Source organism: Vanellus vanellus (assembly GCF_965231255.1).
Source record: "Vanellus vanellus genome assembly, contig: HAP1_SCAFFOLD_125, whole genome shotgun sequence".
In the NCBI taxonomy this organism is placed as follows: domain Eukaryota; kingdom Metazoa; phylum Chordata; class Aves; order Charadriiformes; family Charadriidae; genus Vanellus; species Vanellus vanellus.
The window spans coordinates 417149-441584 of NW_028127759.1; the positions used below are offsets into that span (position 1 = coordinate 417149).

The 24436-nt window shown below is 50.5% G+C and overlaps 3 protein-coding genes across 3 annotated transcripts; 1 reads left to right on the forward strand and 2 right to left on the reverse strand.

The window, feature by feature from the left end:
* Nucleotides 1-976: 976 nt before the first annotated feature.
* On the reverse strand, nt 977-1912 carry LOC309685034 (olfactory receptor 14A16-like; the record flags this gene model as incomplete). Its single annotated transcript, XM_082500853.1, has 1 exon — nt 977-1912. One exon carries the CDS (start codon nt 1910-1912, stop codon nt 977-979), a length of 936 nt encoding a protein of 311 aa, XP_082356979.1.
* Nucleotides 1913-11781: 9869 nt separating this feature from the next.
* Nucleotides 11782-12717, reverse strand: LOC309685046 (olfactory receptor 6E1-like; the record flags this gene model as incomplete). The annotated part of the gene is made up of 1 exon (XM_082500862.1): nt 11782-12717. One exon carries the CDS (start codon nt 12715-12717, stop codon nt 11782-11784), a length of 936 nt encoding a protein of 311 aa, XP_082356988.1.
* A 3531-nt stretch (nt 12718-16248) lies between these two features.
* On the forward strand, nt 16249-22005 carry LOC309685035 (olfactory receptor 8A1-like; the record flags this gene model as incomplete). The annotated part of the gene is made up of 2 exons (XM_082500854.1): nt 16249-16287; nt 21073-22005. 2 exons carry the CDS (start codon nt 16249-16251, stop codon nt 22003-22005), a joined length of 972 nt encoding a protein of 323 aa, XP_082356980.1.
* Nucleotides 22006-24436: the final 2431 nt, after the last annotated feature.

A 24436-nucleotide genomic window follows, 5' to 3' on the forward strand; every position in this document is an offset into this window, starting at 1 on the left:
CTTGAGATCGACATCTTCAACCCACAGATGATGGGCATGGGCCATGCCGGCTACACCAGCTGCAAGCTCCAGATGCAGCACGCAACAAGTCAACACCACACACCACGTCTCCTGCCGGGAAAGACAGTTACAACAGATGGAGCCCAAAGTCATGGACTAAATGAACTCAAGGGACATTTCAGTGGGATGGGCCATGGACTAAGGGAATGATATCTGTGTGCATATACACATATATCAAAGACAGGAAAATGGTGGTGATTTATGGAAAAGTGTAAGACCTGGGCATGAGGTAGATGGTATAGAATAAGGGGCGGACGCTGTCCTGGTTTTGCCTGGGATAGAGTTAATATCCTTCCTGGTAGCTGCTGTGTTTTGGATTGACTATGAGAATAACATTGCTAACTCATATTGTTTTAGTTGTTGCTGAGTGATGCTTATATTGTCACGGACTTTTTCAACTTCCTGTGGAAGGTGGGGGGCGACAGACAAGACAAGCTGGCCAAAGGAATATTCCATCCCATAGATGTCATGCTCAGTATATAAATGGGAGTTAGCAGGGGGGCAGGGATCAGTGATCACATCTCCGGACAGGCTGGGGAGTTAATTATTGGGAAGTGTCAGCAATTTGTGTTGCATCACTTTATTTTGTTTATTATTATTATTATTTTTAGTAGTAGTAGTAATAATATCTTTTCTGTTACTGTTCTTTTAAACAATATTTATCTCAGCCCATGTCTTTTTTTTCTGTTTCTCCCTTTTCTCCCTATTCTGCCTGGGACATCCCATTTCATTTAAGAGCTGTTATCTGACCAGCTACATCTGACTCAGTGTTGTGCAAGGGTCAGACCCAGTAGGATCAAGCCTCAAAAAAAGTAGTATAAACCCAGAAAAATATCAATAAGCAGGATTATCAAAAGAGAAAAATTCAGGCTCGTGGTCTAAGATAAACTCTGGGCGGTGGGTTATTGTCGGTGGGTTATTGTCGGTGAAACAGCGCCCATTGGGCCTGTTTCCACAGGGCATCCTTGAGCTCCTGGTTCCTCATGCTGTAGATGAAGGGGTTCATTGCTGGAGGCACCACCGAGTACAACACTGCCACCACCAGGTCCAGAGATGGGGAGGAGATGGAGGGGGGCTTCAGGTGGGCAAACATGGCAGTGCTGAGAAAGAGGGAGACCACGGCCAGGTGAGGGACACACGTGGAAAAGGCTTTGTGCCGTCCCTGCTGTGAGGGGATCCTCAGCACCGCCCTCAGGATCTGTACATAGGACACCACAATGAAAACAAAACACACAAATGCTAAACAGACACCAAGCACAATCAGCCCAACTTCCCTGAGGTAGGAGTGTGAGCAGGAGAGCTTGAGGATGTGGGGGACTTCACAGAAAAACTGGTCCATGGCATTGCCCTGGCAGAGGGGCAGTGAAAATGTATTGGCCGTGTGCAGGAGAGAATTGAGAAACCCACTGGCCCAGGCAGCTGCTGCCATGCGGACACAAGCTGTGCTGCCCAGGAGGGTCCCGTAGTGCAGGGGATGGCAGATGGCAACATAGCGGTCATAGGCCATGATGGTGAGGAGAAAATACTCAGCTGAAATAAAAAAGAGAAAGAAAAAGAGCTGGACAGCACATCCTGCATAGGAGATGGCCCTGATGTTCCAGAGGGAGTTTGCCATGGCTTTGGGTAGAGTGGTAGAGATGGAGCCCAGGTCAAGAACAGAGAGGTTGAGGAGGAAGAAGTACATGGGGGTATGGAGGCGGTGGTCGCAGGCGATGGCGGTGATGATGAGGCCGTTTCCCAGGAGGGCAGCCAGGTAGATGGCCAGGAAGAGCCCGAAGGTCAAGAGCTGCAGCTCCCGTGTGTCTGCCAATGCCAGGAGGAGGAAGTGGGTGATGGAGCTGCTGTTGGACATTTGCTGCCTCTGGGCAGGGGGACCTGTCCAAGGAGGAAAAGGCAGTGACAAACTGGGAGAGACTTCTCTGAGGAAATCCCCATGCCACTCCTCACAGAAATCCCCCTCCCACAGCTGAATGAGGAATGACCCAGCTCATTCCCAACCCCACAAACTCAGTGATACTCTCTCTTATCAGGTAAAATACTGCTTCGACACCAACTTTCCATGAGGGCACCTCTGGGGCACGAGTCAGAGGCAGAGTCAGAGGCAGAAGAGAAGCTGACCCACACCTCCTCCCAACTCCTGAGATGCAGGGTTCAACAGAGGGGTGGGGAAACGAGGAGAAAAGCGTCTGTGCTCTGAAAAAAGGAAGCGAGGAGAGGGAGTCAGGCAGGCGTGCAGTGAAGCCTTCTCCTCAGTGACAGTGTCTCCAGACAGAGACACTGCAGGGCACTTGCTTTTATGTTGTGCATCACTTGTAGGACAATCACACATCTCCTTGACTGCAGGTGCAGCTGCCGAGAAGGCATCTCGGGCTCTGGACCCACTGGCTGTGGGGCGGGTGTGAGAGGAGAGCAGAGGCTTCCTGCCGAGAAGTTGTCTGAAGGTCAGGGGGTGGCCGGAGGTGCCAGGATCCCCCCTGCCTGGGCACTTCTGGCATCAGCTCCCTCTCTGTCCCTGCCTGTGTCTGGGCTGCCAGGAGCTGCCCCTGCCTGGAGCTGCTTCTCTGCCCCCCGGGTCTCCTCCCTGCCAGTGCCCCAGAGCCCATCCCACCCGCTGTGTGCTCAGCTCTGCCCTGCAGACCCCTCCTGGCAGCACAGCGCTGCCCGGGGGCATCTCTGGGTGTGCGGGGGCTCAGGAGGGCTTCAGGGAAGAGCTAACGAGAACGGGGGTCTCTGTGCCTTCTCCACAAAGGAGAAATCCATTCCCACCTCCCACTGCCCACCCAGCAGCTGAGAGGAGAAATCCCACAGCACAGACTTGTTCCCTTTCAGGGGAAAGGTACCTCGATGTCCTTCTTCAAAACGGGCCTTCTGCAAATATCCTGGGGGTGATGTGGATCTGGAGCAGCCCTGACCCACACAGGTCCATCTCAGCAACAGAAGGCATCTGCCTTGCTGGCAGTCACTCCTTCCACCCACTGCTTCTCCCCACAGAAGCTCCGTGGGAGCTCCCCGGGCAGGCGCAGAGCTGACCCTGGCAGAGTCCCTGCCCCAGCACACAGCCCCCGGGGTGCAGGGACCCTGATGGCAAGGAGAGCCCTGCCCACCCCTGCCTGCACACCCCTATGCACACCTCCACAACCATCCCCAGCAGAAGGCAGCCCTCGGGCCCCCTCCCTCTCACCGGGCAGCAGGGAAGCCCTGCTCTGGAGCACATCCTCCTCCTCTATAGCAAAGAAACTAAGAGAGTCCTCCTGACAGAGCCCAGCAGCTCTCAGATGGACCAGCTTGAGGAGATCCCTCCAGGGACTGGAGCTGCATTGCCCGGCACCCCGAGACTTACCACACAGAGGGCGGTGAAGATTTCTGCCCCAGTGAGCTCTCAGCACCCCCCACTCCCAACTGCCTTTAAGTCTCTCTGCCTCGCAGGTCTCCTCTCGCTGCCTGCAGGCAGTGCCCCCAGCCCTGCTCCTGGGCAGAGCTGTCTCTCTGCAGTGCTGCCCGCTTGCCAGGAGCTCCCTCCGGCCCAGCAGCCCGGCCCAGCTCAGCAGCAGAGGACCAGCCCACGGTGGCACTCTCTCTGTCCCCTCTGGGCTCCCTGGAGGTGTCCCTGGGGCTCCAGGGGAACCCGCTGGAAAACAGCCTGAAGGAGTCCCTCGTGTTCCCACCCTTAGTTGTGGAGAGAGACTTATTTCTAGCTGTTGCAAATTTAAGTCTAAGAGTAACTGTTTTGGTTTAGTATTAGACATGACAGCAGGATAATGCCAGGGAGCAATGTCCTTTTCTTCTTTGGAGGGAAGGGATTCAGCTGAGTCAATGGAGGCTTCTCAGCCTGGGTTTGTAGTCCCTGGGGCTACAAGAGCTCCATCCCATGCCCACCACAAACCCCCAGCAGGTGGCATTCCTCTGGCCTCACTTCACATGGGCACAAGAGCAGCTCCTGCATGAGAGCTCCTGGTCTCAGCTCACTTGTGAATGAGTGGAGAGGGAGGGCAGGAGGAAGATGTTCGGACACAGACACCTGGGGACATCTGTGGTGCCAGAGGTGACCAAGAGGCATGTTGGGAACTGCAAGCTCTATTGGAGCAGTTCAGAGAGACAGGGCAGCACCTGGGGGCATCTTGGTGGAGGCTGGAGGGAAATCCCTTTGGCCAACTTCAATGACAGAAGGTGTCCACGTGGAGGACAAGTGCCCCTGTAACTCTTCCTTCTGCCCAGGGCAGCCCATAGAGGGATTCAGCTGACCAAATGGAGTCGTGCGGCACGGGCAGAGTTAAGTCTCTCTCTTCTCCATCAGTTGTCTTTTCCACATGTCCCTGGAGTAGAATGGCAGGTGTCTCACGTGCATCCCTTCATTGCCTGACCTAATTCAGGGCAGCTGAACCTCAATTTAGTTTACAAATTCAGGGCTGTAGTGGTAGGGGAGGTGCCAGGGCTCTCCAGCACAACTGCATGTGCCTGACAGGGACAGCCGAGGTCCTGTACAGGAACCCCATCCCCATCCAGCCTGGCTGTGTGACAGCCATCACCCAGAGCATCTCAGACAGAGTGGGTGCCTTTGGGCCACTGACTGAGTCCCACCCCTGCACTGGCACAAGCTCTGTCCCTTTCTCTCTCCAGAGAAACTGGGCAGCGCCTGACCAGCAAGCACATCACACCAGGGTCTCCTCTCATGCTCCTTCACTCTCAAACTATGCTGGTTCTTCTCTCCTGAATTGTTTAGCCATCCCCTTGATGATAGAATCATGGATCAGGCCAATGATTTTCACAGTGGTCCTGAATCACAGCATGTTCACACCAAGGACATTTTCAACACCATCTTGTTCTTCCTCAGACCAGCTTCATCTCCACCACAGAGTTTGCTCCCTTTGTGTGCACCTCAGTTCCTCTTCACACTGCCCTTTGCCATCCACTCCAGCATGTCTCTGCTCTGAAGCAAAACCTTTGCGCAACTGAGGTCTTGGGGCCTTGGAAGCAGGTCTTGTGAGTCTGCTCTCAGCCCAAGTGTGCCACAGCTCAGGTGCCGCAGCCCAGCCATGCCCCAGGGCCTTCAGGCTGGGCACAGAGAGGAGGGGCTGGAGCTGTGTGTGCCATCTCTTCATTCCACTTGGAGGGAAGAAGAGCTGAGGGGTGTTGGGACATCTCCCATGACTGGGGTGCTGTGATGGGTGGGTGCAGGATGATCAGGAGGCCAGAAATTTTGAGAGAGGCTTGCACTCAGGGTGAAGGACCTGCTTAGATTTGTGGAGCTCCTCTAGGTGATAAATAAACTGGGTGAACCAGGAAGGGTCAGAAAAGAGACTGGTAAGGGTTACATTGTGGTGGGAGACAACAAACCTATTTACATCACCCTGTCAACTTTAATTGCCCTGGCATTCACTGGAAGGGGACCACAACTGCATGCAAACTGTCCTGGAGGCTTCTCGAGAATATTGGTCAAGACACAGCTGAGGACCCCAGTCTTTATAGCACAGCTGCCAGATCGGCCAAAAATGGTAATGCTCATCTGCATCTGTTAATTTCAAAGAAGGTAGAGCTGGCCATGAACGTCAAAAGAATGTCAGCTTTGGCTATCATATCCATGAAATAGTGGGGCCTGTCCCCCCAGAGGGAAGGAGAATAGAAGAGTGTAGATGCTAGACCTCAGACGAGCAGTCTTTGGCCTCGTCTTGTGACTTTTAGTCGGGGAGCCCATGTGAGCAGCACAGAAGGGCAGCAGAGCTCAGTATACCTCATCTGCAAGGACAGCATGTGTCAAGTATGAGAGTGTAGTCATACCAATAGTCAGAAAAAAACAAGCCCAGCTGTCAGGAGAGGAGCTTGGGGAAACAGAAAATTCATGGGGAAGCTCCATAGAGAAAATGAAGCATGCGAGATGAGGAGGCATGTGTTAAAACAAAGGAAGAATTCAGAAATACAGTTGGTTTTAGAAAAGCCACAGGTCCTCTAGAGCTGACACTTGCACGGAAGTTCAAGGGCATAAGGATGAGCTGTTACTACTCCAGGAACTTTGAAAGAAGAATTGAACATCGTGTGTGACCACTGCTGAATTCGCTAAGAGCATGTGTAGATCCAAGTTTTCCTGTGTTCTCTTCTCTCCTCCTTCTTCACCAGCAAGGCCTCCCAGTTCCATGTGCCTAAGAGGCAAATCCCCATGCAAAACCCAGCAGTGGATGGAGATCAAGTCTGGGGATACTTAGCTAAGGTCAACCCTTAGTAGTCCATTGGACCAGATGGGATGAATCTAAAGATGTTGGGAGATCAGCCCAATGTCACAAGAGGGCTGCTGTGATACATTTTGGAAGGTCATCATGACTGAAGAATCCACACGCATTGTCGGGAAGTCACAGGCATTGCCAAAGCCCCAGAAAATCCCAGTGCTCACAGGAAGGAAGCAGGCACAGGAGTAGGAGTGTGCAGCTGTGGTGGGGACGGCCAAGGACCTTGGTGGGGCTTTGACACCCAAACAGAACTGAGAGCCTTGTCTGCTCAGCTATGGCTTCTGTCTCTTCCACTGTGCGCCATGAGAGGACACCAGATTCTGACAGCTCCAGTGCATTTTTTCTCCTCACCTGCCCTCCACAGAGCCTGGGACGTGCGCTACTGCTGATCTGCACCTGGTGTTACACATTCCCACATTGCATTGCCCCCAGGAAGTGACCAGAGTATTTTAAGAGGCCAAGGATACCCCTTCCCAGGGGATGGGGCTCTGGGCTTGACCATTCTGCTTGGTGAAGCACATCAAGGGTTTTCACAGGGGTCTTCACATTTAAATTTCCTCCTGTACCAAGTGCCTTCGACTTCCTGCTTTACAAGTCCCCAGAGACAGGTGCTTTGTCTGCTCATTCCCTCCATGGTCTCTTCAGTGAGGGACGTCAGCAGGGCCTGCCAACACCCTCAGAAACCTCCAGGTTTGCTGCTTCTCCAGAAGCTTGGTCAGCCTTTCAGGAGCTGCAGTTCAGGAACTCGGCACCAGAGGGCTCATTCCCACATAAAACACCCGAAGGAACCAAGTCAGGGCATAAATTTCCTTTAGTCTTCAGTTCTGATGTGGCTCATTAAAAAGATCTTGGGAGTGTAGTCAAAGTGAAAAGATGTCAAAGCAGAGAGACAAAGGGAATAACATGTTTGATATTAACTAGCCACTTTGGCATTAATGCCAATGCATTTGGCTTAGACGAATGACTTCAAGTAGAGTCGGCACCACCCAGAGCCATATGGATGGACTGGCACAGCCCCCGCACCATCCCTTGCAGGAGGCACCCCCCTCTCCTAGGCTGAGGCGTGCATTCAAGATGCAAACCTCTGCAGTGTCCACTTGTCACAGGCCTCCCGGCAGAGGCTGACTCGTTCCCCATGACCCTCCAAGCCTGCTTCAGCTCATTGGGCTTTTGCTCCCCAGCACGGCAACGCTCCAGCCCATGGCAACTTTGGCTTTGACACCCTCCCTCCATGCTGGGCCAAGCGTTCCCAGTTCCTCCTTGGCAGCTGCCCCTGCTTCCACCTCCTGCCTGCTGCCTTTTGGCCCTGGCGCTCACTCACTTTACACCAGCAGCCTCCTCAGGGGCATGTTTTTCTTCATGGCTATTCAGAGAGATCTACCTAGTTTAATGCCCACCTAGTTTAATGTCATCTGCGAACTTACTGAGGGTGCATTCGATCCCCTCATCCAGATCATTAATAAAGATATTAAAGAGAACCGGCCCCAGCACCGAGCCCTGGGGGACACCACTTGTGACTGGACACCAACTGGATTGAACTCCATTCACCACCACTCTCTGGGCACGGCCATCCAGATGATTTTTTACCCAGCGAAGAGTATACCTGTCCAGGCCATGAGCAGCCAGTTTCTCCAGGAGAATGCTGTGGGAAACGGTGTCAAAAGCTTTGCAAAAATCCAGGTAGATTACATCCACAGCTTTTCCCTCATCCACTAGGCGGGTCACCTTGTCATAGAAGGAGATGAGGTTTGTCAGGCATGACCTGCCTTTCACAAACCCATGCTAACTGGGCCTGATCACCCTATTCTCCTGCATGTGCCATGTAATGGCCCTGAGGATGATCTGTTCCATGACCTTCCCAGGCACCGAGGTCAGACTGACCGGCCTGTAGTTCCCTGGATCCTCCTTCCTGCCCTTCTTGTGGATGGGTGTCACGTTTGCCAACCTCCAGTCAGCTGGGACCTCCCCGGTTAGCCAGGACTTCTCATAAATGATGCAAAGTGGTGAGCACTTCCACCAGCTCCCTCAGTACCCTTGGGTGGATCCCATCCAGCCCCATAGATTTGTGTACCTCCAGGTGCTGAAGCAGGTCCCTCACCATTTCCCCTTGGATTACAGGGGATGCATTCTGCTCCCCATCCCTGTCTTCCATCTCAAGGGTCTGGGCACTTAGAGAACAACTGGTTCTACTGCTGAAGACTGAGGCAAAGATGGCATAAAGTACCTCAGACATTTCCTCATCCTTGGTCACTATGTTACCGGTCCCATCTACTAGAGGATAGAGATTATCCTCAGTCTTCTTTTTATTGCTAATACACTTATAGAAACTTTTTTTGTTGCCCTTGACAACAGAAGCCAGGTTTAGTTCTAGCTGGGCTTTGGTCCTTCTAATTTTCTCCCTACGTAGCCTCACTACCTCTTTGTAGTCCTCATGAGTGGCCTGCCCTTCCAAAGGCCATAAATCCTCTTTTTCTCACTAGGTTGCAACCCTAGCTCCCCGTTCAGCCAGGCCGGTCTTTTTCCCAAACGGCTTGTCTTTCGGCACAGGGGGACAGCCTGCTCCTGCACCTTTAAGACTTCCTTCTTGAAAACCATGCAGGCTTCCTGGGCTCCTTTGCCCTGGAGGACTGCCTCCCAGGGGACTTTGTCAACCAGGCTCCTGAAAAGCCCCAAGTCTGCCCTCCGGAAGTCCAGGGTAGCAGTTCTGCTGACAATTACGATAGATGGGACTCCTCGTTTTGAACTACAGAAATTCAACAGACCTCTTAAAGGAATAGTTCATCACTTTAGAGAATTATATTTTTGCGTGTGTGTGTATATATACATTAGAAGACAAATATAACAGTAATTTGAGTGAGACTGCACTTTTAGAGGACTCTAGTGTCTGAATTTGTGACTATATTTACTTTATAGCCAGTTGTGGTGTGTGAGTTTCGAAGTCTCAGCGTTTTCGAGGTCGCCCGGTGTGGGGACCTCAGGAGGGAGACCTCAGCACTTGACCCAAGCTGCCACCACGGTTATTTCATACCATGAGCGTCGTCACATTCAATATAGATTAGAAAGTTTGCTGCAAAGTTCATTCTCTCCCTTGATGGCTGCCCTCCTGAGAACTTCTTGCCCCAGTGACAAATCCCTGAGACCTTCCGCTCCTCCCGAAGCCGTAGCGCTCACCGTGTCCCACATTTACTGTCCACTGCTGGGAGTGCACAGCTTCCGACTGATATCGTTGGCTGAGTGTAGTCTTTGTATATTTTGTATTGGTATCTGGATCCCTATTGGTTCTTTGGTGTTAGTAATGTAAATTATCCAATCTTTGTCTATTAAATCTGTTGACATTTCCACCCATGTGTTTGCTTGTTTTTTGTCTGATTCCCTTTCCTGGATGGGCAGGGGTCATCAGCTGACAGAGTGATTGTCTAAATGACAATAAATTGTGAGGGGTTTCTCAAACCATAACACAGGCACAAGTTTATGGTGAGGCTCTGGACTTGGTTTCTTCTTCCCCATTGCTCGGGGAAGCCGGGAGGTGGTGTGCAGTTTTCCTACACTCGGCCTTGCTCACCCTCACACCCCACTGCCCCCAGGAAGAGCCCTGAGCCACCAGTGAGGGGCAGGACCTGCCTTCCCAGGGCCTGGGGGTCAGGGTTTGGCCTTTCTGCTGCATCAACCAAACCAAGGGGTTCCTCAGCATTACAGCCACCTGCACAGTGCCTTTGCCTACCTGCAGCCACAGCCTCCAGTTATCTCCTCTAACGAGCCCATGGGGAGGCTTTGGCAGTAACGACCCTCAGTGGGGCCAATCAAGGCTTCAAGGTACTTTGCTTCTGACTTGGACTTCTGGAGCACTTTGTTCAGTCTCCTCTCAGTGTCTGAGGTTAATGGAGTCAGGGCCAAATACACTATGGGGCTCGTTAAAGTACAGAAAGGCCAAACGAGCTATTTCTTTCCCTGTAATATTCTTCAAGTATTCAATAAAGCTAATTGGAGATGTTTCATACTGTAATTTAGAAGGAAGATTTTAAAGAGAACCTAATAGAAAATATTATTTTTTTTTTATTTCAAAGGGCTTTTTTATTAACAGTTCAGTTAGAGAAGAGGCGATAGAAGCAGTCAGCAGTTGATATTGATGCAGAGGGTCTCCTCAAGAGGTCCAGGCAGCCAGGAAAAGCAGTCCCCTGAGGTCTGAGACTGTATGGACAGCCTTGCTCCTCACCTCCCCTTCCTCCCCATCCCTGTCATTGGCCAACTGGGATCTGCATCACTTTTCCTTACCTCAGACTTCTCCACTGAAGTCTGCAGCTGGGTGTTACAGCTCCATTGCACCATCTCCCTCCTGCGCTCCTCAGAGACCTGGCTGCACCCAGGCGCAGGAGGAGTTTTCCTCTTTGCAAGCAGAGAAAAGTAAAGCATGATCAAGTTTGATAAACAATAAAACACCCTCTGCAACCAGATGCTCAGGACAAGCTGCTTCTAATGAGGTTGCTTTGCTACAAGGGATGATCTTATCAGAAATGCTTTAGATGGACAGGTACAAAAGGAGAGATATAAACGTAGTTACAGAGTTGGCTAAAGGAGATAATTAGACAACTGAAAGACAGGCAAACTTGTAACTCCCTGAAGCTCAAAGCAGCAGCTGGATAGGTGACAGGAATCTGAATGACCAAAGAGGAAGGGCAGGAGAAAAGTGGAGTGCAATAGAAAAGGCCTTTGTCGAGACAGTCTGCATCTGAAAAGCTGACTTTAGAAATGGTCATTGTATATAAACAGGTGATACAGGTCTGAAAGATGAGAGACATTCAAACCACTTTATTAACAGGCAGAATAGTGGCAATGAAGTCACAGGGGAAGATCTATACTTCTGTGGAATATAATTTTTGAAAGGTCATTGGATTTGTAGAGGTCTCGTGTGAGAGGACAATCAAGTGTTGGACCCAACTTTGAAGGAGGCCAAAAGTGCAGCTCAGGGAACTACTGGCCCAGAAAGCCAACCACATCCTGGGCTGCATCAAAAGGAGCGTACCCATAATGTGTCCTACAGCCCTAGGCAACAATCCCCGTAGTCCAAATGGTGATCCAGGGAGCTGCTCTCTGTGACTCTTCTTGATGGGTTTCACACCTGGGGCTGATGGCTGTTCCAGGGCAGCCCTGGAAGGAGCTGAGCTGAGCTGTTCCTTCCTCAGGAGTCTGTAATTGGGGTTTCCATCTGCCACTGTGCCTCTGTGCTCTTCTCGATTTCTGGAGATGGGCTCTTGATGAGCTGGTGGCTCTGCTGTGGTGGGTTGGGGAGCAGGACATTAAGTGAGTTACACCCCTGACATTGCTTGTGCCTTCTTCCGTTGCAGATGAGCTTCTTATCACTCAACCTAAAACAATCCAATGAGAACATAAATCTCCTGAGACATCTGCGTTTGGAGGTTATATGCATATTCATTGGTATTATTTAACATAGGAGAGCAGATCATTGGAGTTGCTGTCCCGAAAGGCATCGTGATTGAGGGAAAAGCTATCGTGTTGCACGGGCAATGGCTTCATTCAGGGCCAGTATCACAGCCTTGTTTCTAAGACTGTAGATGAATGGATTTAAGAATGGGTACAGGACAGTGTTCAGCAAAGCTACCATTCTGTTTGCCTCCAAGGAAACATCTCCTGAAGGATGCACATAGAGAGCAATGCAGCTCCCGTATACAATGGCCAAGGTGGTGAGATGAGAAGAACATGTAGCAAAGGCCTTCTTCCTGCCGGAGGCTGCTGGGAGGTGTAGAATACAGGGAAGGATGCCTATGTAAAATGTCAGAGTTAAACATAAGGAACCGAGAATGACAAACGAAAATAAAACCGAGTCTATTTTCCAAATCAGGCTGGTGTCAGAGCAGGACAATTTGAATAAGGGGGAGTTGTCACAAAAAAAATGATGGATCTTGTTTGAGCCACAGAAAGTCAGCTTGTAGAGGAGGACCGGACGGTAAGTCAAGAGTGTGATGCCCATGACCCAAGCAGCAAGAACCAGGTGGACGCAGAGCTGAGGCTTCATGATGGCAGTGTAACGCAAAGGCTGGCAGATGGCAACATAGCGGTCAAAGGACATGACAACAAGTAGAACAAACTCTGTACAGCCCAGGGCAAAATAGAAATAGGACTGGGCAAAGCAGCTGCTTAGTGAGATTGTTCTCCTACCAGAACCCAGGATCACAAACAATTTGATGCTCGTGGAGGACGTAAACCAGATTTCCAGGAAGGACAGGTTGCTGATGAAAAAGTACATGGGGGTTTGCAGGCGGTGATCCACACACACGAGGAAAATGATGGTTGTGTTCCCCATCACTGTTGTCAGGTATATGAGCAGAAGGACCAGAGAGAGAAATAGCTGTAGTCTTTGATCAAGCCCCGAGAAACCCTCGAGGATGAACTCAGTAACTGCAGTTTCATTTTCTGGTCCCATGCTGAATTTCAGTTCATCCTGCCGAGACAGGAACACGGCACAAAGCCAAGTGTGATAATTTCATGGTCTGGATGACAAGGTCTATCCTTCCTCTTCTACGCCTTTGCTTTCCTGCAGTCTTCCTATAGAACACAGAGATAGTCCTCCAAGCATTTCTCACACCCTGGCTTTTATGTTTTACATTTCAGTTAGAGTCCCCAGAGTATTTGTCGTCTTCTTTCTACCTTTTTCAAACACTCACAAAGGGTTCTTTCTGCAGAATAGAAGATTTTAAAGGGGCTTTTAGCCATTTCAGCCCATTCCTGGGAAATTCCAAATTCTCTCAGACCTATTGCAAACGTCTGTCTTACCTATGTGCCAAACTCTTCTATTGCACAAATGTTAAACCATCAAATCAAATCAAATCAAATCAAATCAAATCAAATCAAATCAAATCAAATATGTATGTTGAAAGCTATTTTTTGTACTTTTCAGTACTTGCCTTTTTGGGCTAGGAATCTCTGAGGATTTGTTGATTTCAAACCAAGTAATATCAAGCACCTCTCTTGTAATCCCCTGCTCTCTTCCACAGATTCTGGCTCTCTGTTTCTTCAGGAAAGGGGGAGGGGGTGGAATAGGGACCACATAGAACTTGTCTTCTTCAGTATTCTAAATAATGATTGAAATTTACCATGGTTCCACACACTCTGTCACACGGTCTCCTCTGACATTCGTCTGGGCCGAAATGCAGTGGTTTCCAAACAGCGGCTCATTGCTATTACTACCAAATGTCCTGACCTAAATGCAGGGCAAGAGAAGAGTGTCTGGAAGAGATTTGTAATCTTTCTTTGGCATGCCAGTTATGGGTTGGGAGGACCCAACCTCTAGCATTTTCTCGTGTCTCCATTGACTGTAGAGGGAGCCTTGGGGAAACAAGTTCTCATAGGCACCTGCAACGAAGTACATGAAACTCATTATTCAAGTCTCAAATCTCTGACTCATTAACTTAGTGGGTTTTCTTTTTTTACATCAAAATACACATCTAACAGAAGGAAGCACAAGAAAAAATACATGCAATGAAGACTGATGTTTTCCCCTTCATCTTTGCACTTGCTTTTAGACATAGAAAGAAGCAGAGCAGATGACCCCCAAAGTTAGGATGATTCAAAATGCAAGGGGAGGAGAGGGTGGGGAGGAGATGGTGGGTTTGAAGCAGGGATGCAAAGCTTCTCCACAGACTGTATTGTCCCCACAGGCTCTGTCCAGGGCAGAATGGGTAGCACTCACCCAAGGAGTAAAATGGGAAGTTCAGTATAGGGCGGTGCCCCATGCTTGCATGGACATTTGAGCTTGGGGCTCAGGCTTGTCTTAGAACCCAATCGCCCGGCTTGTTCTTTGCCTCTAGTCTGGCACAGGGGAATTTCTGCACTGGCTGTGCCTGGAAAACTTTCTGAGGTTAAACCACTGGCTGTATGCGGCTCAGGCTCAGTCACCTACAGCAGGATGAGCATAGTGAGTCAGTGCAACAGAGGTCACAGTCCCAGTTTCCATTTTCTGGGTCAGTTCAAACACCCAAAGGGTTGTGTGTTCTTATTCTGTTGGGTGACACCTAAATTATCTGAAAATAAGAGGAGAGAGCAACGCTCATGTTTCATAGTAGCTGGAGCCCACGCGGGCTGCTCCCGGCAAAGGGACAATGCCGCAGAAGAAGCAGTCTCTACACTGGGCACAGAGGGTCCGATGGCATACAAGTTGGTGGGCTGAGCATGGATAGAGTTGTCATTGCCCAGCAGCTAAAGATGAGCATGGAGCACAACCAGGAGTTCGTAAGGACAGAGTAGTATGAGGGGTTGCAAATGGCACTGCAGCAAAGGAAACACATCCCAGCACATAGGTTAAACTCAGCTGGGCCCAGGAAGACAGAGGAGAAGGTCTGTGACTTGTAAGCAGCCACAGAGACTGCCAAACATGTTAGGGGAATGACCAAAGTGAACCAAATGGCCAAGAAGGACAAGGTGCTGAGGAAGGGATCCATGGGGGTGTGGTATAGCGGCAGAGTCAAATGACGACAATGGTGACTGCATTCCCCGTGACAGTGAGCAGATAAAACACCAGCAGCGGTGTGAAAAGGAGGACTTTCCACTCTGGAATGACTGGAAAGGTCTTCAGGAAAGATGTGGTACGGTTGTGAGGATCAATTTCAGTACCCAGTCAGTTGAATGCGTGACAAGGGTAACTAATACCATGTTGTGTTTTTGACCCTTCCTTCCCTTTTCTTGGGCTTCCTCTTCCTTCTTGAAATGGGACACCAGAACTGCCCTCTGTAAGGATTCTGCTTTTCTCTGTGTTTTTACCCAGTGGCATGAAACAAATATTGATCCAGCCCACTTGTCTTCAGACTCAGGAAATGCCTCTCCAGCCTTGCTGGCTTGCATGGGTATTCTGGACTGCCAGCTAGGAACTGATATTTCTGGCAAAAGCTGTATGAATTCTGTTACATTTCTCATGGTGGTGTAGCTGGGCATCAAGCCTGTGCAAGTGTGCAGCCAGAGCACTTCAGTCATTAATCCCCTGGGTGGTCCAGGGACCCTCCCAACTCATCATCTACATCGACAAGAGGAGACACTGGTCTGAGAGAGGGGATTGACATGGAACCAAAGGATTGAGTTGAGTCACCCCCTTCAGAATTAACCAGCTCCAAAATGAGCCAAAATGAGTCACCTTCAAAATTAACTGCTGGACTTGGCAGTGTTAGGTTAACAGTTGGACTCGATGATCTTAAAGGCTTTTTCCAACCTCAATCACTCCATGATTCTATGATCATTTCAGAAGCATCTCTTCTACAGACCCACGCAGCCATTGCAAAAGTCTCCTTGCAATTTCCCTTTAAGCCTTCCCTTGACTAGGATGCCTACAGCACCATAATCCGTGTGTTGCTATATATATACTGAAATCGGCACTCTTGGATAAGTCCCTGTTGTGTGTAGCCCTGGAAAACTCCTTTTGAGTGTAAAGGAAAACAGAACCAGCAGGAAAGTGGTTTGGCAACAAAATAGGAAAACAGAGCAAAGGGGGGAAAAGGGACCGTGTGAGTGGAAACAGGTTTCTAGTCAGCAGGCTTCTCTGATGGAGCCCTGCAGTAGCCTGTGTCCCATGTTCTCATTGGAGCCGATTTCCAACTACCTTCTGTGCGGGCGCATCCTCTGTTCTTAGTGGGCATGTGTGAATGGCAGTGAACTTCAAGCTGGAATCACCGGTGAGGAGGATACGAGGTCTGTCTTCCAGCAACTGGAGCAGGGCTGCAAACATCCTGGACTCCAATGCCCGGGTGCAGGCAATGAGGAGACCATGAAGACCAGGGTCCAGGAGCTGGACAGAACCAGTGCCTAAGGCAGACCTGGGTCTTCTCCTAGAGAGACTCATGGGCTGGAGAAGGCTGACTGGCTCTCTCCTGCCCTCTGCACAAGGCTCACAGGGCCCTGCTGACCATAGACCTCAACGTTGCCAGAGCTGAGGAACTCCTGGAGGAACAGCATGGTACAAATTGGCAAAATGGGCTCTGAGTCCTTGCCGGGCCTGACTCTCCAGACTGTACCTGCACAGGTTGATCAGGACACACTTCTTCAGCTGCCACCAGCCTCAGGTAGGCACCAGTGAGGACCCTTAGCTCCCTTCAGTCAGGGAAGCAGTGTCTGGAAGCAAGCTGTCTTGTGGAGGAAAAAGGTGGCCAAGGTGTCTGGGAGTCACTATCAGAACCCAAGTGGGAAAGGAAAAATGCTCTTGTTTTTGACAGAAAAGCTCCCCTGGAGTCAAAGCGTGGGTCAGACCTTAACTAGAGCCAAGAGTGAACGTAAATATCATCCAGGAAAAAATTCCTTCAGGTGCACTGGCTCAAACCAGATCACTCACAGAATCCCAGGATCACACCGGTAGGGTTTTGGAGGGGGTCTCTGGAGATTGTCTTGTCCCACCCACCTGCTAAACCCCCCTTCAGCTAGTGTGCCTGAAGGGTGGTGGGATCTGCCGAGGGAGGGCTGCTCATGGGCCCCTCGTCCCCCCGCTCTGGCCTCACACACATCGAAAGCCACCAACAGCTGGGGCACATCTGGAGCAAGGCTTCATGTGTGATCAGAGATGGATCTGCAGAGACCCCCACCAGGAACAGCTGCAACCTTACAGTTACAAAAGGACTCTGCTTGTGAAGAAACCATTAGCCTTGGTAACTACATGGTTCCATTCTTATGATGCAGGTGGATGGAGACCTCTCTTATGAAGAGAGGCTGAGAGAGTTGGGGTTCTTCAGTCTGCAGAAGAGAAGGCTCCAGGGAGACCTTACAGTGGCCTTCCAGTACTTAAAGGGGACCTACAAGAAAGCTGGAGAGGGACTTTTTACAAGGGCATGTAGTGATAGGACGAGGGGGAATGGCTTCAAACTGGAAAAGGGGAGATTTAGATTGGATATGGGAAAAGAAATTCTTCACTCTGAGGGTGGTGAGACACTGGCACAGGTTGCCCAGAGAAGCTGTGGCTGTTCCATCCCTTGAAGTGTTCAAGGCCAGGCTGGATGGGGCTTTGAGCAACCTGGACTGGTGGAAGGTGCCCATGACAGGGGGTTGGAAGAAGATGATTTTTAAGGTCCCTTCCAACTCTAACCATCCTAGGAGTCTATGATTCTATAACCTGAAACAGGAGATTCTGACCTGGAACAGGAAGAACATCAGACAGACAGACATTGGAACAAGTTGTCCACGCAGGCTATGGAATGTCCACTCTTTGAAGTTTTCAAGACCCTACTGGGACACAGCCCTGACCACCAAGTCTGACTCCACTGGAGACAATGCTCTGTGCAGTTGCTACCCTAAATTACGTCCCTTTGCACTCAGAGGAGAGACCTGAGGGGTCCTCTTGTCATGAGGAGCAAGTCAGCAGAGCTTAACCTAAGTCAGCTCCCTTAACCTAAAGCCGGAACCAAGCAGAACCCTGTGCACCATTTCTCTAGGAGGGTGGAGTCCTAACTGTCACTCTAGATCAGCAGCTGAGCTCACTTTAGCCCCCAGCACAGAATCACAGAATCACGGAATAGTCAGGGTTGGAAGGGAACTCTGGAGATCATCTAGTCAAACCTCCCCTGCCAGAGCAGGGTCACCTAAAACAGGTTGCACAGGACAGCTTCCAGGCGGGTTTTGAATGTCTCCAGAGTGGGAGACTCCACAACCTCTCTGGGCAGCCTGTTCCAGTGCTCCACTACCCTCAAAGTGAAGAAGTTCCTCCTCATGTTAAGATGGAACTTCCTATGTTCAAGCTTGTGCCCATTACCCCTTGTTCTGTCAATGGGCACCACTGAAAAAAGACTCCTCCCATCCCTCTGGCATCCTCCCTGTCCTGGTTTCAGTATTTTAAGTATTTGAAAGCATTAATAAGATCCCCCCTCAGTCTTCTTTTCTCTAGACTAAAGAAACCCAAGTTCCTCAGCCTTTCCTCATATGAAAGATGTTCTAATCCCCTAATCATCTTCGTAGCCCTTTGCTGGACTGTCTCCAGCAGTTCCCTGTCCTTCTTGAACTGGGGAGCCCAGAACTGGACGCAGTACTCCGGATGCGGCCTCACCAGGGCAGAGTAGAGGGGGAGGATGACCTCCCTCGACCTGCTGGCCACACTCTTCTTGATGCACCCCAGGATGCCATTGGCCCTCTTGGCCGCCAGGGCACATTGCTGGCTCATGGGCATCCTGTTGTCCACCAGGACTCCCAGGTCCCTTTCCACAGAACTGCTCTCCAGGAGGTCAGCCCCCAACCTGTACTGATGTGTGGGATTATTCCTCCCCAGATGCAGTACCCTACATTTACCCTGTTGAATTTCAATAGGTTCCTCCCTGCCCAACTCTCCAGCCTGTCCAGGTCACGCTGTAAAGCAGCACAGCCTTCTGGCGTGTCAGCCACTCCTCCCGGTTTAGTGTCATCAGCAAACTTGCTGATGGTACACTCTATCCCTTCATCCAGATCATCGATGAATATATTGAACAGCAAATAAAGCGTCTTGGCCTCTGGGGAAGGTTTGGGTTTCCCCTCTCCTTAATGGGCAAAGCCTGGCACCCCTGTGGGGGGCTTATCCTGTCCCACGTTCCCAGTCTCCTCAGTTTGGAGTAAATCACTCCTTCTTCCCCACCGACCATTCATGGAGTCTAGAAGGAGAAGCCGTGAGGAGCATCTCATTATAGTTCTGCTCTGTGAGCTGGAAGAGATCACGGCTCGTTCCCCAGCTCGTTTCCCCACCTCCGAAGAGCACAGAGGTCCAAGGGAGGGCAGCTCAGGGCTTTCATCCCCCCAGGGCTTCACTTGCACAGGGCTCACTTGCTGTGACACAGAGAGTTGAGCTGCAGCAGGAACCTTCAGGAGCCTCTTCTATAAACCCGGGAGGCACTGCAGAGAAGGGGATATTCAGGTGCTGCTGAAGACTCTCAGAAGGAGATGGTGACAGGTGAGTGCAAGGACAGAGCAGTGACTAAGTCATGGGTCAGGGTCTGCAGGCAGAATTGGAAAGGGGAGGGTGGAATGGGGAAGAGGCAGGAGATAGCCCCCGACCTTGCCTTTCATGCTCCATTCCCCTCAGAGGAAGGGCTGTGACATCCTGCTGGGGACTACAGGTAGGTGCTGGGTTTGCTGAGGTGGGTGTCATTAATGTGCCAGTGGCTCTTTGCACAGCGGCCACTAGGAAGTGGGACCATGTGTCTTGGTACAGCCCTGTCCTGCACGTCTTCTTATCCCAGCTCACTCTTTCCTCTGGATACCCTCCCTGGGTCCTTGACACCACTGAACAGATACAGGCAGCGTGGTTGTCAGTGCAGAGACAGAGCTGCGGGGCATCAGCTGATGGGCACTCGGACACCTCCGTGGACATGAAGAGGTTGGAGAGGAGGGTATGGGGCCAGCGTGCCAACACACGTCCTTTAATGTCTCAACTCTTATTCTCTCTCTGTCTCTTTCTCCATCTTGCTTGTGTCTTAGGGCTTCACCTCAATGCCTCAGCTCTCTCACAGCTGTCTCTCAGCCGTCCGCATGGGGTGTGATTTACTGAGAGCACCGACTCTGGGGTACCCTCCCCATGGAAACACCTTCTGGAACAATGCATCCCAGTGTAGGTGCGCTGAATCACTGAGTCAAAGGGCTCCTCTGTGCCAGGAACTCTCTGGGCTGTCCAGGTGCCTGCCTTGGCCATCTCCAACTCTCTGTAAAATGTGTGAAGTTTGAGGCAGAGCATCATCAGAGACAGTATTTTGTCTGACCCGAGTGTTATGGAAGCCCAGAGAGGTGGTGTGGACTTTCTCTTTCAGCCACAGGCGTTCCCTGGGCAGGCAACCAGGTGTGTATCAGGCATTTACTGGAAACCTGTGCTTCATGAGGATCCTGCACCGCCTCAGCCCCCACTCACCCCCAGGACACTCTTGTGTCTTCATTGCAGTGCTGAACAGGGAGCCCTGAGCACTCAGGTGGCAATGCTGAGGTCCAGGTGCTGCGCTGCTGCAGGGAGGCAGCCCAAATGCACCCAGAAATGTAAGGTGAGGAGGAAGAGATGTCCAGCAAATGATCGTCACCCCTGTCCTTTTTGCCTCCTCCTTGTGCAACATCGCTTTTCCTCATTTGGCTTAGAACCTCAGGGACCTCTTCTCTGGAATCCCGTTTTTCCCACCCTTCTCTCCCAAGTTCATATCTGCTTGTGAGTCTCCTGTCTAACAGACCCTTTGCAGTGCCTTCAGCTACCAAGCTAGTAAGTCCTGGCCACTCTTGGTCAGTGGAAAGAGATGGACTGTCCAGGGACAGAATTGCATCATCAGAAAGCAAATGTTTCAGGGAGTTGAGACCACTAGCCCTCTTCGCTGTCCATTCTTCCTCAGTGGAAAGAAGCTGTCTACGGCACGATGCGTTCCCCTAAAGGCTTTTTTGCATGATGGAGTTTTCCTCTCTGGCCCGTCTTTCTCTTGCTTGAAATTTGGCTAAAACCTATGCTGGGTGGTCCTGGCAATAACTTCACACATCACGATCTAATGTGATCAAATGAACATTCTCTTTCATTCCACAGAAATAGGCACCTCGATGCGGCAACTCACCTCTCTAATCAGAGGAGATTCTTCAAAGAAGAGCAATTTGGCTCTCTCAAAGAACCTTTTCTTGCCCTTTCGCCAGGAATAGTGCCCCTAAACCAAGTCGGAATTCAGTCAAATAGGGGAAAACCTCCATGTTGTCTCTGGCAGTGACTTCTTCCCAGTTCATTTTCACAAAAAACACAGAAACGCATGCCCTTCCCCAGGTTCCCTTCCTGCCTCATGGGGAAAAGAAGGTCCTACAGCACCTCATGGAGAAAGAGGAATAGGACAACCAGACCTCACCAGTGGTGTTCCTCCTGCTAGGATTGAGTAACGTCCCCAAGCTTCAGGTGCCTCTCTTCATCCTCTCTCTCATGATCTACATGGTGACCATGTTTGGCAACATCCTCGTTGTTGTGCTGGTGGTGGCACATCGGCATCTTCACACTCCCATGTACTTCTTCCTGGGGAATTTATCCAGTGTAGAAATCTGCTATACCTCCACTATCCTGCCCAGGCTGCTGGCCAGCTTCCTAACCAGGGACAGAACCATTTCTGCTCAAGGCTGCATGACGCAGTTCTTTTTCTTTGGCTGTTTTGCAGGTGCTGAGTGCTACCTGCTGGCCACCATGTCCTATGATCGGTACTTGGCCGTATGTCAACCCCTGCTCTATGCAAGCCTCATGAACTGGAAGCTCTGTCTCCAGCTGGCGGCTGGGTCCTGGCTAGCAGGATTACTGATGTCTACCATAGTCACTGGACAATTTTCCAAGTTACACTTCTGTGGTCCCAATGCAATTGATCACTTCTTCTGTGATTTTGCCCCGTTGCTAGAGCTCGCCTGCAGTGACACCACCGTGCTTAGACTGGTGACTTTCATAATCTGTTTTCTGGATGTAGTCGTCCCGTTTGTAGTCACTTTGGTATCCTACATCTGCATCATAGCTGCGATCCTGAGGATCCCCACCACCATGGGGAGGCAGAAGGCCTTCTCCACCTGCTCCTCTCACCTCATGGTGGTCACTGTTTTCTATGGCACCCTCGTCGTTGTCTATATGATACCCAGGACAGCCTCACTGAGGCAGCTCAATCAAGTGCTCTCCTTTTTCTACACCATCCTCACGCCCATGGTCAATCCTCTCCTCTACAGCCTGCGGAACAGGGAGGTCAAGGGGGCTCTAGGAAATGCACTCAGAAAAACTGTGGCCTGCGTCGAGAGCTCATACTAGTTGAGATCCACCAGGAAGGCACAGGTTGTGGGTCTCCTTTGACCAAGCATGGACAATTCGTAAGTGCATATTTTGTGTCCCAGGTCTATCTTTAGAAGTGCAGAATCTGTGGACTGGTTGTGGAATGAGAAGCGGGAGAGGGGAATTTGTGTCTTAAAGAAATACAGGTCTGGTGTTGAAGAGTGTCAAATCTTCCCTGGCTTGCTTCCTTCTTTAAAGTAAACACGATTGTGATCCTGCAGGTGGGAGCTGTGAAATGCCACACCTGCCCAGGAGTGGGAGAAAACTTACGCTAAACATGCTGTTTCCTCTTCCGTTACCCAGCCAAGCTGAGGGCTGCCATTCTTGCATGCCTGGGACTCCTCAGGGCACCTCCCTATTGGCAGTGAGAAGTGGGCAGCTGAATCAAGCCCCGCTAGTGGACACGTCTAAATCCCAGTAGATGCATGCCAGCCCTCGTGTTCTCTGGGCTTCCTAGCAGAGGACAACTGTGAAAGCTAGTCTGACAGGGTCACACACCTCCCCCGCCAACTCCGCCCCCCCTCCCCCCCTGAAAAGAAAAACCAAGATCCATCTTCAGAAGAAAGGCAAACAAGCTGGGTCTTGGCTTCCCAATGTTTGAACACAGCAATCATCACTTTCCCCCTTCTTTCCTCCTCCTAATCTGCCTCCCCCTCTCCGACCCTCCTCTCCCAATGTCCTTACTTTTTTGTTTCCCACTGGCTGACTGAGGTATGGCAAACTCAGTCCTCCTGTTTTCTTCTTTCTTGCACAAGAGAACAAGGTCAGCTCATGAGGCATGACTGAGTACACACACCCCCAGCAGCGGGCATGCCCCATTTCCTGCCCTGAGGCATGCACACAAGATGGAAATGTCTCCATCATCCCTGATTTGCGCAAGGGCCTTCGGCCCTGACATACTGCCACAACACACTTATTCCTCCTCCAAGCACAGACAAAAATTCCTTCCCACTTCCAGGCTCAAATCACAGTTGCAAGAATTTGCTGCCCTTCAGAAGAGGCCTTGAGCTTCTTGGATCTTCTTGGTGCTCATGGCAATGTTCTTGGCTGCCTCCAGGGTTGATGGGCTTCTTGTCTATAGCAAGGACATTATGACAAACTTTTAGGAAATGTTTGCTTTTCTGTCATTCCGACATGTAGAAAGAGTAGACATAGAAAAGAGTGAAATACACGGAAATGGATGCTGAGCTAAGGGACAGTAAGAACCAGGTGAGATACCCCCATAGCTGTGGCTTCCTGGCAAGAAGCCCATCCTGCAAAGGGGCTCCAGCCTCTGCCGCTCTGGAGTGGGGAATCAGCAGTGTCCATGCCACCTGAGGACTCAAACAGTGACTTTTGAAAGACCACCCTTCCTCTGAACTGCTTTGGATTTGTTCTTGAGGATGGGGTATCACGGCTCACGCTGCAAATACTGATTTCACTGGCACTGCCCAGAGCGGCTGTCCAAGATGCAAACTGCTGCATTTAGATTTAGGCAGATTAATGTTTGTTGGTGGCTTTGGATTGTTTTTTTGTGATTGGTGGGGCTTTTGCTTGTTTAGTTTTGGGGGAGGGTGTTACTTTTTTTAGATACTGATAGGGAACTCACACAACCGCCTGAAGGATTGTTGGAGGATTACTGACAGAAGGCCCCGCATTTCTTGCATCTCAAGGCATGAGATGCCAGAGGCCAAGGGAAAGATGGTTTGGGCACTACCTTGGGCTTTGGGGAACAGATACTCGCTCCCCTCTCGCAACACCCTGCTCTCCTCAGTGAGGGCTGTGAGAAACTCTGCCAACCAGGTCTGAACTCACATTTGTCTCAGGTAACTTATGTCTAACTGCAGCCAATGTGGTCCAGCCAGCTCAGGATTTGAGTTTCCATTGGAGGACAAATCATTTCAATTCACACTTCTTTTCCATCTTCACTCTGACACTGAATGTTGTGTGACACAACTGTCCTGGCTCTCCGGGCAGGATGGGCAAAAGTTTGATACCTGAACGGGAACTTTTGCCCTTGCTGGAAATAGGAACGCAGCAGGCTCGAGCCAAGAGACCCAAGAAACAAAACTTCCCATAGGGCCAACTAATGAAAACGTCCCACAGGCTGTGGGACCTTCTCTTTACTGACAGAGAATTAGTGAGTCTAGAAAATACAGCTTCACCTATTTTCCCCTCTCTCTTTGTAAGTTGGCTCTCAGAATTTATGTAGAATAGAATCATGGAATCATAGAATCATGGAATCATAGAACCATAAAATCATGGAATCGTTTAGGTTGGAAGGGACCTTTAGGATCATTGACTCCAACTGTTAACCAGGTCCACCACTAAACCATGTCCCTCAGCACCACCCCTACATGTCTTTTCAATACCTCCAGGGATGGTGACTCAACCCCTTCCCGGGTAGCCTGGTCCGATGCTTGATAACCCT